At 43.5% G+C, this 14,857-nt stretch overlaps 1 protein-coding gene across 1 annotated transcript in view; it reads right to left on the reverse strand.

The window, feature by feature from the left end:
- LOC6573761 (dynein axonemal heavy chain 10) overlaps positions 1 to 12,015 on the reverse strand; it is a 34,081-nt gene extending 22,066 nt beyond the window's left edge. Inside the window, exons 1-19 of the mRNA XM_032733045.2 lie at positions 10,992 to 12,015; positions 10,274 to 10,323; positions 9,418 to 9,541; positions 9,079 to 9,185; positions 8,097 to 8,320; positions 7,129 to 7,253; positions 6,441 to 7,069; positions 6,187 to 6,377; positions 5,531 to 6,125; positions 5,158 to 5,464; positions 4,723 to 5,097; positions 3,452 to 4,334; positions 3,220 to 3,381; positions 2,969 to 3,160; positions 2,590 to 2,881; positions 2,341 to 2,499; positions 946 to 1,098; positions 289 to 507; positions 96 to 230 (exon numbers count right to left, since the gene is read on the reverse strand). Of these exons, the coding sequence (XP_032588936.1) occupies positions 96 to 230; positions 289 to 507; positions 946 to 1,098; positions 2,341 to 2,499; positions 2,590 to 2,881; positions 2,969 to 3,160; positions 3,220 to 3,381; positions 3,452 to 4,334; positions 4,723 to 5,097; positions 5,158 to 5,464; positions 5,531 to 6,125; positions 6,187 to 6,377; positions 6,441 to 7,069; positions 7,129 to 7,253; positions 8,097 to 8,320; positions 9,079 to 9,185; positions 9,418 to 9,541; positions 10,274 to 10,323; positions 10,992 to 11,505 (5,436 nt within the window). The 5' untranslated portion in view covers positions 11,506 to 12,015. The remainder of the gene's footprint in view (positions 1 to 95; positions 231 to 288; positions 508 to 945; positions 1,099 to 2,340; positions 2,500 to 2,589; positions 2,882 to 2,968; positions 3,161 to 3,219; positions 3,382 to 3,451; positions 4,335 to 4,722; positions 5,098 to 5,157; positions 5,465 to 5,530; positions 6,126 to 6,186; positions 6,378 to 6,440; positions 7,070 to 7,128; positions 7,254 to 8,096; positions 8,321 to 9,078; positions 9,186 to 9,417; positions 9,542 to 10,273; positions 10,324 to 10,991) is intronic.
- Positions 12,016 to 14,857: the final 2,842 nt, after the last annotated feature.

The raw sequence follows: 14,857 nt of genomic DNA on the forward strand, positions 1-14,857 counted from the left end.
ACGCCTCTGCAATTTTATGAAAAACTCCAGCACTGCCGAAAACTTTACCAATTAGTCCAAGTTTTTATTCGAAACGCCACGGGGCCGTGACTTACCGCCTTGGGCATTTTACGGAATTCCTTCAGATAGCTTTCGACGCCCTCGGTAAGAAAATTTGGATCCAAATCGACCCACAGAGTCTTGCCCCAGATTTCGCGAGCGTTCTTTTGGGCCCTGTACAGCTTGAAGATCTACAAAACTGGAGGTGTTAAAGTCCATTTTGGGATACTGTTAAATGAATGTCCTTACTATTTGCAGTCCCTCGAATTCGGTTTGCACACGTGAGAATTCGTGATAGTCCACCATGGGCATGTCGAACAGACGCTCCGCGTTGGCCAGCTCTTGGCGCCGTAACTCTCGTTCATTTAATTTCTGGCTGTATGGATCCATCAGACGCACGCCGCGCTCCAGCTCTGGGCCGCAGGAGCCGGGACCATTCTCATCCCAGTCCTTGATAAATTCCTCCAGCTGTTGCAATGGAAAGGAAAGGAAAGAAAGGAAAACGCAATATTAGTCCAGGACACTTGTCGAATAGCAGCATTTGATTGTTGCGCTTTGTGCAGGAGTCCCACTGGCATACGCCTCGATTCTTTGCTCACGCCTTAATTCAAATAATAAACACTTCAAGTTAATTCATTTTACGCTGACGGCACCGTTGCCACTAACAATTGACAATAATGGTTGGGGGGGGCGGAAAAATCCAATTAAAATGCCATCGAAAGGAAATAATAATAGAGGGAAACAAAACGGAATTGCAGAAAACGCAAAATTGCGGAAATGCAGGGAAGCCAGCAAAGCAAAGCGCAGCCACCCACACCACGCCCCCCACCACCCCCACCATACACACACTTTTCACTGGCTCTCATTCGTCAAGGAGTGGTGCCTGGCATTGACTTGACAACTTACATCGTCCCAGAAAATTTCGATTTCTCCGGTAGTCATCTCTGCGAATTTCTGTTTAATTGGTTGCAGCTTCTCCGAGCGATACAATGCCGATAGAAATAGACGCTTCCAGCGCTTCTCCAGATGATGGGCCATCAGCATGTCTTCGTACGAGAACTGCGAAGAGCAGAAGAACAAAATTCGTTAAAAAAAATAAAAATAAATAAATAAACAATACAAAGCCCCGCCCACAGTCGAATTAGGCGGCGGCCTTCAATTATTGCTGAGTGCAAATAATAATCATGAATAGTGCCGAATTTCACTAACGAGCAGCCAAGTGTCGTTTCCGCAACCGCAACTGCAACACGCAGAAAGCTCTGAATAAAAGAGTGGTCAGTTAGCCTGAGTAGTTGACGTGAGCATACCCTGTAACCAAGAACTTTTATAATAATCGCCTGCCAAATATTATTGGAATTCCTTTCTAAATATACTTGGATATTCTCCTACTTGAGCTGAACCAACTACCTGTTACATGTAACTCTACAGACCTAGTAACTCCTTTTATGTGATTACGAGGTATTGAAAAAATGCAAAGCTTTCAGTGCCGCCGCCGCAATTGGTCGTCATTGCATAAATTTTCATATGGCCTTTGCAGTATTTGCAGTGTTGTGTTGTATCTGTGTGGGTGTGTGTGTGTGTGTGAATGTACATTTGTTCATTCATTCATTAATTTATATAAAATGCAAGTTAATTCCGTCGTTGTCTGAGCCAGAGAGCTAAGCGCCGTTGCCGCAACGAATTGCAATCAATAAATGAACGAATCCGAAAATGGTGGACATACAGAGTGCCACAAGCGAAAAATGCAGAACGGACGGAAATGACTGGGCCAGCAAAATACCGTTAGCAGCTAACTGCTGCCACCCGCTGTCTGTGTCTAGTTCCAATGTCGAGTTTATGTAACCGTTATGTGTGTAACTGTGTGTCTGTATTTGTGTGTGTGTGTGAGAGTCTGCACCATGCCAGCATGCGGAAAGCCATTTTCAAATCATGCTCCACTCTCTGGCCACGAAATATGCATATGTAAACAGTGTGTAGCTGCTGCTGCCGGCCACAAAGGCCGGATTCTAAAAGGATTCCCAAAACAGCTCATTTGAATACACAAATATGTGCCTCGAACAACTTACTCGGCATTAGCGAATTCCGCTAAGCCAGTTGCCAATGCTGTTCAAATAGAGTCTATAGGACCTAACGATATCATTCTATTACGCATCGATACAGATTTTGAAAGTTCAGTAACATTAATGTAATGAAAGGTATAGAACTTGGGGAAAGAAGAATATGTCTCAGTCAGAAATATACTTCTTGGGAAATATTATTTACAATCTTTGTTTAATGTGCGGCTCGAACGTGAAGGCTTACCGTTATTTGGTGCTCACTTAGCACTGTGAAGGTCTCCTGCATCTCATGTATTTTCTGTTCGTTTGTCAACGTTGTCGACTGTACGGTGGCGATGGTTTGCATGACCAGCTTAAAGTCCTCCAGCTCGCGTGTGGTCTTGTTAAGATTCAGACTCAGCAACTATAAGAGATTGGAGAAACAGAAACAGTAACAGAAACATATTGAGCTGGCTGTGGGACTGATGCCATGTGCTGGTATTTGACTGCTCACTTTGATTTCGTTTCGCATGGTCCGCATATTGTCGATGACATGCTGCAACAACTCCTCGCCCAATATGGTGCACCATTGCTTGGCATGTTGCTTGATGCTTTCCAGCAATGGACTCAAATTTATGCGCACACATCTGACGTCATGGTACTTGCGCATTTGATCCAAGGTTTCCACAATGCTCGAGTAAAATGTAAATTTCTCATCGATTTCGACAAGTGTCACCTGGCGCTCCACAAACTTTTGGCATATAACGTCCTTCTCAAAGGCCCACAGATTGAAGTACTTGCGAAATCTGATATAATCAAATGAAATCATAGGCATATATAATCATGGACATACTTTGTAGAATTCTTTTGACCTAAAATCAATTTATACTCACTGAGACACAAAGCTCTTGGCTTCATTCACAATTTTTGCGGCAAGCTCGTGTATATTTATAATGAGATTCACCACATCCTTGATGCCCATTACGTCCTCGAAGAACGTATAGTTATATTTCCACTGGGTGCCAGCATCCAACAGCGGACAGTTGATACAAGTGCCGGACATCCAGCGTGTGAATATTTTAATGCTGTGGATTGGCCGCGGCTAGCAAATAGTCTATATTGAATCATGGAATCAAGGACTTACCGCGTCAGATAGTCCTTGGCTGCTGTTATGATGATGTTCTGCAGCTCATTGGCGGACGGCGCCAAAACGATCTCGGACATAAGCAGTACGGCATCCACCTCAAACATGGGCTCATTCGAAAGCAGTCGATTAATATAACATTTTAGGTTCTCAAAGGTCATGCTGAGAAATACATTTTTATATATTTATATATACCCATATTTAGATATAGCTATTTACGATTTTAGCTTACTCAACAATGCACTTGTAAGTCTCCTCCTCCCAAAACTCGTAGTAATTGCGCATTTTTTCCGACCGGCCGGTGAATGTGCCCAGGACTAAGCTCTCCAGTTTGATTAGCACTGGTCCCAGGGAATCGTACAGCTTTTTCATTTGCGCCGCCTTCTGATTGCGCGACGACTCCAAGAGCTCAAAATAGCCCTGGCAGTCGTACACTCCCTTTCCACAAGCCCGTTCTTCAATAATCTTCTGCGCATCCAGGTCATCATCGGCTTGCAGCATTATAACTGTTTCCCCTGTCATGGACTTGAAGGTGCGTGCCATTGTGCTCTTTGCGGGTGCTACAATACTATGTGACACACTGGCGATCGACTCATTCATTCGAGCCCATTCTTCGTCTAGGTTAAAGAGATTAAATCTTTTGATTTGATCGATACGATTGCGCAGGTCCCGTCGAATGAAATTGATTTGCGACACTATCGAGGTCAGCTTGCGCAGCTGTGAGTTGATCTGATCGCAGAATTTGGCAATATTGAACGATATCCAGGTGAAGCGCCCCACGCCCATTTGTATGAACAGCTCCGTGTCGTAGATGTGCTCTCGCAAGAATACCACCTCAGACATTGACAAGTTGCTAATGATTGCATTGTACCGATTGATGACCTCAGACAGCTTCTCGTAGTCCTTGAAGAGAATGTCCTTCCTCATGATCGCCGTACGCAATACGGCAGGCAGCGTAAAGCCCAGCTGTTCAAAAAGCTGTCCTTCGAACATTGTGTCGAACACCTCACGATTTAAGTTCACCACAAACTGCGTATCGTACTCGATTAGCACCTTTTCGCCAACCAGCTCCCGCCAGATGGGCAACATGCGTTGCGATTCCGCATGGATGAGTACTGGAATAAAAGAAAACTTATTTACAAGCTTCATTCAAAATATTGTCTCCTCAAAATGTTGTTGAAATATATTGGCAATATTTAAATATAAGAAATTTAATATTTTATGATTGATATTTTCTTATAATTAGATCTTTGCCTGGACTCAACGAGCCGTGAAACTGAAAGACTTCTGCTCTAAACTATATTATAGTGACGAATGTTAGAAATGTATCTATCATATTGTCTATCATATCACACCAAAATTCATTTATGATGTATTGAAAACGATTCATGAGAAAAAGGTCCAAATAAACTTCTTAATGTTAAATTCTATGCACATAAACTGAGCTAACAATAACCAAAAGGAATATTGTATAAACAGGTTGATTATTGATGAAATACTTACAATCACATGTCTGCATGCACTCCCGATCACGAGCTGTGATATCTTTTGGCTTTCGCTCCTTCATGGCAGCTAAAAAAGCATTCGCCTTGCCCAGCTGCAAATTCGCATGCCGCGTCTTGCCCACCATCCACATGATCATCGCTGTGAGTACCGTGAACCGATTAATTTTACACATGACACCTATATGAGCGGCGTCCACAGCGGCCTGCTCGTCATCGTCGTCTTCCTCAAAGAAGCTCATGGATTGTTCTCCATCATCAGAGCTGACATCCATGAGACTCAGACTACCACCATATTGGGAGGAGTGCATTTGTAGTACAGAATTCACGCGGCTCTTGGCTCTCAATGTTTGGGACGCTTCCGATATATAGTTGACTACAGAAAGAGATAATTTCCTGAGTTGAATACTCAATGGCCAATGTAATGTCTACTTACGAGTATCGTTAACGCATATTTGAATACTCAGTATATTGGAGCGGTTGGTGTGATTGATCATAAAAGTGGAGTTCTGCATGTACTTCTCAAAAAGCACCTTTTCGAACTGGAACATAGTCGTCATCAGTTCAAAGTATTGCTTGAATGCGCTGCGCTTTAGGAAACTATTCTGCATTGCCGGATCGTCCTCTACGGTTTTGAATGCCAGGACCGAGTTCTTTAGCCTTCTGCCCAACAAACGCGCCCAACAGATGGCGCTAATTTTAGCAGGCTGTAATTTTGGCATTGGGGGAGTTTTCTTATGTTTCTGTAAAAAGAATGGGACAATTCAGAATCAAGAATACACATTAACTGAGCAACAGAGAGAACGTACCATGAACACGGTTTCTACGTTATTAATCTCGCTCACGAAAAATCGCAGTAGATTCTCATGTTTCGTGGAGACGAACTCCTGCAGAACCTGGCGCGTGTCAATGGTGTTTGCATTGACTAGCAGCTTGATACCTTTCTGGGCTGACAGTAAGGAATTAATGCTCTGATCGATAACTGCTTTGGCATCTATTTCGAGACTCTCAAGCCGTTTATTGAACTGCTCCAGCGAGTACTCCCAGTTCTCCCAATTGCTGGGAAGAAACATATCATAATCGACGCTCCGAATCAGATCATCCAGCAAGCGATAGATTTTCCGCATGAGATTGTCCACAATTGCGGGATCGGTGATCAGTGCCTTCAGGTTCCGTCCAAACAAGTTCTCATACTGTATGAACACCCGCCCCACATATGCAATGTCCATGGCCACTTGGTATATGTGATTGACCTCATTGAAGAGTGCTACGCGATCGAATTCCCAACGGGAGCCGGCCCCAGATTCCTCAATGTGCTGCCGGCTCACATTGTAGGCCTGTTTCCAGCAGCGCAGAAGGTTTGCGCAGTTGTTCGCTGTCTCATATGTAAAAGATGCCGAATAGCTGAATATTTATGAATCGGTTGGAGTAACCTTTTTATCTTTCTTTATCATTATGTACTCACCGAAATATATTGTCAAAATTAATAATTTTCTTCACCTTCTGCACGAACACATTCGATATTTCACAGAGTAGCACTTGCATTTCGGGATCGCGGCAGTAGTAGCTGGACATAGTCCAGATGTGGCGTAAGCCGACCATAACATTTGGAATCTGCATTATGGCCATTTTCATGCTGTCATAGTTTTGTATTTTCTAAAGAGACAAAATCAGTTTGTGGCTATATATAGCGTATATAGAACACGATTTACATCATACCTCCAGGTAGTCCGTCACTGTGCCCAGATAGTCCGAGTTCTCCTTAGCTAATTTGAATCGCTCCTCTGTTTTGGCTAGTACCTTATTCCACTCGACGAGCACTTTAGATCCGTCGCTGGCAAGGCGATTAAGTACGGCCATCACAAATTCAGTTTTCAATTGCTCCAGTGTGCCATAGAGGTCGATCTCCATCTTATGCCAGTAGCGGTACTCTGCCATGGGGGTGAACTCGTCCAGCTTGGCATCCTTCAGGGCCTTCATTGTTTTATTCAGATACTTCATCCAACCGTCGACGACATCCTCGAGCTGACCTTGCGTATAGGTTGGAATCAAGTCCAATTTCTTAGGGTCCACAGGCACACGTATGAGCGCTTCTTCGAACTCAGTTTCCTCCTGGCCGGGCAGCACATAGGACGATGGCAAATTGAAGGCCCATACAATGTGATTGATCGTCCACACGATTTCGCTGTCGAACTCATCGATCTCCTTCAGCAGCCGACGCAGTATGGGATTAATGCGCGGAGGTGTCGCCTCTTCAGCCATGCGCTCTGCCACCACTTTGGCCTTGGTCTCATTCAAGAGCTTCTCCCAGCGCTCAGCAATGGTCAGTTTTTCTGGTTTCTGTTCCACTGTGGATTGACGTCAATAGATTTTCGATTGCTATCGAAATTTCGGGCAATCGACTTACCCTCCTCCTCAGACGATGATGGTATTTCCATGGGTGCACTTTGCACTTCATCTTCGTCGTCTCCGCCTGCAGCCAACTTGGCCTGCGCCGCCTTCTTGGCTGCTGCTTCCAGTGCCTTTTGTTTTCTATCATATACGAGAAAAATAAATAAATAAATAAATGAATAAATGAACATAATTAAAGGCGCTTAACATGTAAAATTAACACAATGCGTAATGAAAAGCCGCTGATAAGCGAAATGAGCAGCAAATACCAACAAAGCACAACAAAGAGGGCAAAGCGGACGGAAAAGGAATCCTCTCCGATTGCGCTGGCTGCCAAGCGACCAAAGAATTTTTAATGAACGAGTGCATGCCTAAAAAGGACGAACTGAGCTGCTTTCACTGGTCAAGTGGCAGTTTGAGCTGGGGCCACAGCAAGAGCAATGAAAACCCAATTCGCGGGTGAGTGAGGCTCCCGCCAGGATGTGCCATAAATGTTGACTTCCCTACCGATGGCGAGGGGGACAGAGACAACAGAAGCGACAACACCAACAACACAAACAACAACAACAACAACTACAGTGTCTACGCTGAAGCTGGCGCCGTTGATGGTAGCATGAAATCCGATTAAAAATAAAAATTCTTATCGGATGCGCTGTAATTTATGTGCGAAAAGGGTTATGCACGATTCACAAAATAAAAAAAAAAAAGAAAAGAAAAGAAACTGTAGCCACATCGATGGTAAACAGTGATAAATGCAAAACAAAGGGCAAACAAAATGTGCACGAGAAGAAGAGTATGAGTGAAAAACCAGAAAAACAAAAAGCCAGTTGGAGAAAGCACTTCAGTCAGCACAAAACCAATAAAGCGCGGGCGGTACGCCCTCCTATTACCCCTACTCCAATGCAGGGAAAAAAAAGCTTAAAAAAAAAACATAAAAAAATCCCTGGCAAAGCGAACGCGTTGCCTTTGTTAAAAGTTAAATACTTTTGTTGTTTAAGCGCTTTCAAACGAAATTCCGATGGTTTGGAAAGCTCCAATAGACCCGGCCCCGATTCCTTGGCCTCACTGGAAACATTCTCGCCAGCATCGCCAGCGCCACCAGCTCCGCCCGCGCCGCCACCCTCCCTCTGGGCTTCATTACCCTCCTTTTGCTGGGTATCCGCGGTGTCCGGTTCACGAAATTGAAATCGAAAGGCGCTATTGTAAACCTGCAATGGAATGAAAATAAAATCAAAATAAAAATGCAAAATTTCATATGTTGTTCTAATAGGCAGAGTCTGCAATGTGCAGGCAATCTAATTGATTTGCCGCGTTGATTTGGCAAAACCAATTTTCACAATTTTCGACAAATTCCCAATTTATTTTCATGCAAAAGGCAAATATTATGGCAGTTGGGGCCCGTTTGGCCTCTCACCGACCGCAAAATTTGCAAGCTGCCAAGTCTTAGGGGTGGCGAGGTGAAGTACAGGGGGTTTGAGCTTGCCAGCCATCCAGCCTAATGGAAACCACAGCACATTTTGAGGCTATGATGAAGCAATTTGTGCCGGAGCTGCCCGCTTAAGGCATTGTGGCGTGAGCGGGCTCACGCCATATCCTCATAGCCCCCCACCACCCAAAGCCAACCGCCTGTTGTGCACCGAAGCGCAAAAATCTTTCGCCACAGCGTCCATTTTGATAGATGACTGCCTTGTTTTAGGAATTAATTACAATTCGTCACATTTTGTTTTGCGGTTAAGCTTGGACGGATAAACGAAGATGGACGGGCGAAGTAAGGACAAAGGGCATCGAGTGGAACTCACATCGGAAACAATGGCAACTGCTTCGAGGCTATTGATTGATTGAACAACGCTTTATGGGGTGTGAAATGAGCGAAAGGGCGCAAATTTGAGTGATTTTGGTTTGCGGATTGCGTTGCGGCATTAAGTGGCGCATTCTGATGACCGGCTTACTAGTTAAGGGGGCTTACCATCTTTAATTCGTGTCGCAGCGCGTCGATGAGGTTGCCTCGAATGGAGCCCAATAGAAACAATAATGGCATTTCGGCAAAGCACTGCGATATCTCTTTGAACCAGGCTGCAGGAATAAATAAAATTAATGAACAGATGAAAGGTTGGTTGAATGCGTTTCGGCATCATAATTATGATGATAGTAAAATAAACTATGGGAATTCATTTTATTTCGGGTCAATATATGTGAAGCTGGTAGCGCTATTTTAAATAACTATTATCTATATATTAAATGTAATGAGGTATTTTAGACATATTAATATCTACATATATGGAGCTTAGATTTAAGATTTACTTACGAATTTCTCTTGCATTTTTTCGCATTATATATACATATCGGATTTTAGGATCAAAGTTGTGCGATTCCATCTCGCCAAAGTGACAATGAAGAATTGGTGTTTTAATATAGGCAGGAACAATTTTCTGTTAATGAAAGTAAAATAATGCTACGTTAAAATTGACAATTCATTTTGTAATTGCTAATAGGGTATATTTTAAAGACATAAAATCATGCTCATCATTCTACTATGCTTGAAAAACAAACAACATACGCATATAAAAACAACAGCCTATATACACGAATTTAATAATCATTTCCACTACGATGTAGTGTAATTATGGTAAATGGTTTTAATTTGCTGAATACAATTCATTACTATATACATTACAATAATTTTGTTTTTTTTTTTAATTTGATTAGACATCAGTTTTGGTAAACAAAAATGATTTCATCAATCATAATGAAAATTAGAAGCTTGTATTGCGTATGATACTAGGACTAAAAGATACATTTTCAATTTCAACTTTTATGACTTATGAGATGGCTATGTGCATTAGGAGTCATAATAAGGGACGGACAGGTAATCAGACGGACAGGAGGACCGGCGGACATGTCTATGTGGACGTCAGAGAGTATCTATCTGCCACTCTTTTATTTTTGTTTCTTAAATACTTTTTCGAAAATCCATATATACCAATAGTGCCCCATATTCAGCACAGGAAAATAAAAATTAAGTTGAACTTCATTTAACAATAAAAATCAAATACAACATAATATAAATAATGTCATATGTGGCTTTTAATATGCTTATGTATGCTTGTTTGTCGACCAATTATTATAATTAATTAGTTTTTCTTTTGGATGTGGGTACCCACCTTAACCTCAATGTAGACCGGCACGTAGCTTTTCTTTTTGGTTTTGCGACCTATTGTAATGGGAGGATTAGATTAGGTGCATTGGCATGGTGAATGGGCGTGGCAAGTGAATTGACTGGCAGGGCGGTTAAGTGCATGTGACTGTGAGCGTGTGACTGACGTGCTGTGCGATGCGAAGATGCGTCGCTGGGCTATTTGCATTGCCATTGTTCCGGAAGTTTTTGGTCCTATTTAAATGCAATGAGTGGAACGAAACTTTGGTCTTATCTTTGTGCCGGGCAAGGCAAATCAAATGAGCTGCATTCGCGAACGACGAAAATGGTGGGCATGGCGCGAATTCAAATTAAAAGTTGCAAAAGAAATGAATATTAGGCGGACGAGCCGAAATGAGGCTCCTAAATATTTATGATGTGCTGTGGGCAGCGCGAATCAAAGGGAGTAGAAAGATTCCGGTTTGATATTAAGTTGGACGGGTATTAAATTTATGCATTGCATTCGAGTGCTCAAGGGAAAAGGTGCCGAGAAAAGTTTCCAAATTAAAAATGGCGCAACGAACGAAGACAGAATTGAATAGGGATGCGATATATATATTTACCGTTATCCATATCAGAGCTGACTGCATGAATGGGGCGAGAGCAGACAAAAATGTTAGCGTGTCGCTTTGATTTAGCTTGTGTAGAAGCGGAACAGAGTCCATTGGGGACATGTGATTACTTACGCTTGGAGCGAGCTGAGCTTTTGTTGCTGCTGACAAGTGTGGCATCCTCCTCGCCCTCGACCTCACCCTCAGCCTCCGTCTCTAGATCAGTGCCTTCGGCTGGCTCGGCTTCCACCTGCTCTGCCACCTGCTCGGGCTCCTGTCCGCCCTTTTTGCGCCCCTTGCCCTTCTTCTTCTTCTCCTTGATCGGTATCGAGGGCCGTGGCAGCTCCTCCAGCACTGTGATCTCCTCCTCCACGAGCCTGTCGTAGAACGTCCGCCACACGTACATGATGACGCGATCCAGATGTGCCTGCCGCTCATAGCGCTTGTTCAGAAAGTCATCCACAGCGCTCTTATTGTTGGCAATCAGAGTGTTAACGTAAACTGGCTGGAACACGCCCAGCTGGTTGGCAATGATGGTCTTTAGCCAAACGACCCGAGGATCCTCATTGATGATGCGGCCGTCATCGCTGCTTTCATTGTCCTGCTGCGCTGCATTGATGGACCTCAGCGATCCCGCTATATAAGACATTGATGATGGCGGCGCACCCAAGGCCGCCCCTCGCCAGAGAGCACCCTCCGGTTGACTTGGTTAACTCTGGCTACTTCAACGCACGTGTGTGTGTGGTGGCGTGTGCATGTGCGTGTGTTTATTTGCTTGCTGGCTCCTGCAGAGGTTTGCACATCAAACGCTGAAACGTTGCCGCGTGTGCTTCAGTTCTTCCTGCTGCTGCTGTTGCTGCTGCTGCTGCTGCTGCCGGCACCTGCCGCACTTCTCGTGTGGTTGTTGTTTTTTCAATCAATTTCAATTTCAGTTACCGTTGCGCAGTTCGTTTTCGCGCTTGTTTGTTGTCTGCGGTGCGATGCGATGCGGTGCGGTGCCCTGTTGACTCGCCTCGTGTGCGCCAGGAGTCGGCAAATCCTTTTGTGTAACTTGGGACAACGTCTGTGGCCGCGGTCGTTGCCAAATGCTGCAAGCCAAATACAAACGCTTTGAGATGTTGAACGCCTCGCTCAATTTGTAGCACAGTTCTGTGAAAAATATTTCATTTTCATAATATACATATGTATATAGACGACGCTACCTTGATCTTCTGTTTAGAGTTCCCAACTGAAGTTCGACTTATCCATTGATGTTGCTGTTGCTGGGGTTGTTGCTGTTATTGTTATTATTATTGACGTTGCCGTTGACGTTGACGTTGACGTTGACGTTGTGGCCGATGCTGAGGTTGTTGCTGTTATTGTTGTTAATATTGCTGCGTTGCCTTGGCTGGCTGTTGCCTTTGTTGACGTTAGCTAAGCAACCAGGTCTTCATATGATTTTTGCCATCGCTTTGCCCTTTTACCACCTGTCAGCTGCACTCGCAACATGCAACATTGCTGGGCCAAAAGTGTTTACCTCCCCAGGGCGTGCGCGTTGCGTAAACAAAACACGCAGCGCTCACTTAATGGCCATGCACATTAGCAACGTGCCAGGGACGTTGCCAGGCAAGCACCTTCTGCTGCAACTGCTGCTCGCCCACTTGCGTCCAGGTCAAGTGATTCCATCAGGCTGGATGGTCGCCATTGGCTTAATAACAATTTAAGTGAAATATAGAAATATAAATATTTACAAAGCAATCGCTGAGGGCGCGCGCCCGCTGCACTTCGGCATTAGAAACTTCTAAGCAACAGCCTTATGAAGCTTATTGTTGAGTATATTTCGAGTATTGCCATTGCACCACAGCCCCCATCCATCCGGTGGCGATGCCCTCGTGCTCCTTAGCAGCTGCCGCTCAAACCAATTGAAGACGCCGCGTCAGCTGCTTTGATTGAGATGGCAATGCTCGGGGTGATGGCAGCGCGGTCTGTTTGCATTCAATCAAAGTTAACTGCCTTTGCTTAGATACGCCACAGAAAATGAAATATATGTGTATACATATATATAAATCTGTCTGTATGTATATGTATATTTTATGCACTTCATATAGTACTTGTTGGCGAACGCTTGGGTAAACTAATTTAGTTGTTGCAATTTTAAATAGCAATCGATTTGCTCGTTTCAGCTCAGCTTGTGACGAGGGCCGAGTCGGGCATGGTGAAATCCACAGAATTAGATGCGTTGCTTAGCTCTCAATAATCCACAGTCAGTTGTTTGCTGTTGACACTGGCTCAAGGCATCCATCCTTGCCGGCAGCCGCCACGACAGCTGAGTTCAATACTAATTGAAATAAATGAAGGTTTTGTCATCGGTGCAGGCAGACAGGAAATCAGGTTGGTATCTATGGCTATGGCTGGATGTCGGCTGAAGTGCCGCAGGCTCTGGTGGCATCATTAAAATGCATGGATCAAACTGTGCGTATACTTAATATAGATTGTTTGGCAACGCCGGGCTGTCTACCCATACAGCGCATTGTGGCTGTAATTTTTATCTGTCATGATTTTATTTGTATTTATTATTGCGTTGCTTGCCTTTGCGCCAAAAGGTACGTTTTATTTACAGGTGAAATGCTGTACGCAACACGCGAAATGAGAATTTATTGACTTGTGTTTGAGTCTCTCCCTCAGTCTGTGTGTATATATGTGAGTAGGTATGTTTGCGTACTGCTATCTCCGTTTGCGTCCTCTATTTGCGAGACATAAGTTGGATAAACAGTCACACCACATAGCTTTGAGACAACTTGAAGGATGCTCGCGCCTTGTTTGCATATACGCTTAATAACTCTGGAGCAATGCCAAGCGTTATATCAACACACATACACATGAGCACACACACACATGCGCACACATACATAATTAGCCGCAGGCATTAAGTATGCACATGCGTGTCAATGTGCTTAATTGCAAGTGCCAGGAGCTCGAAAATGTCCTGTGACCCAGGTGTGATATTGACGTAGTGAAAACATATCATATTTACTTGAAGTACCGTTCATTTAATTGGAATCACTTTCAACTATCTGAATGTAATCATGTTCCAGTTTCAGTCTCGTCCCAAGGCGAATTCTAATTTACATTACTTCTTGGAATGAATATGCAAATGTGATGGGTGTTATTAATACACAAGCTTGACTTAATGCACATATATATATATATGCTATGATTGGCCTGCGGAACAAAAGTACAAATACTTGAATGTAGTCATCAATATCGTTCAATATGCTGATGCTTATTTAGGGAGTTAAACCCTCTAGGCTTAATTTAGTTCCAGTACGAGGCAGGATATTTTATCAAGAGTGTTTCATTAGGATATATTATAAATGAAAAATAAATTAAATTATTGATTTTTTTACCCAAAGGCCCCAATTGTCCATACCTAATTCTTAAGTTCGTTTTAGTTATACCCTGCCGGCCGTCGATCTCAGAAAATATAAGACTTTTTGAATTGCAATTGTAATTTTAATGTAAGCATTCCTCTAAGTATATCCTCTAAGTATATATTTCCCCTAGGAATCTCCTCTATGTATTTGCCAAACTATTACCTCTAAGTATGTAGTTTACGTGAGTCTCGCAGTATTTAATGCTGAACTATCATCCACGTCACATCACTTCACTTTACTACACTGCACTGACTGAAGAAATTCTGCAGCTGCTGCTCTTTATATAGGGCGACTTTTACTCAGAGCCTAAAGTGTGCTCAAATATTGAGCCCGGCACCAGTTAGGGATCGTCACAATCGACCTTTTACTGACCACTCAGAAGACTCTCTGCTGCGTTCATTAGCTTCGTAGGTGTCGTTGTAGCCGAGCGTCAAGGGACCGATGGAAACACCGAGAACAGCCAAGGGACCAATGGGAACACTCTCTGCTGATTTATGCATTCTACCTTTGTTTTACTTAAACATAAATACGAAATGAATACTGCTGCATACATATTGACATATTAATTGATCTTCTGTAGCTCTTCTT

The sequence above is a fragment of the Drosophila mojavensis genome, unplaced genomic scaffold (genome assembly GCF_018153725.1).
Source record: "Drosophila mojavensis isolate 15081-1352.22 unplaced genomic scaffold, ASM1815372v1 contig_16, whole genome shotgun sequence".
Taxonomy (NCBI): Eukaryota; Metazoa; Arthropoda; class Insecta; order Diptera; family Drosophilidae; genus Drosophila; species Drosophila mojavensis.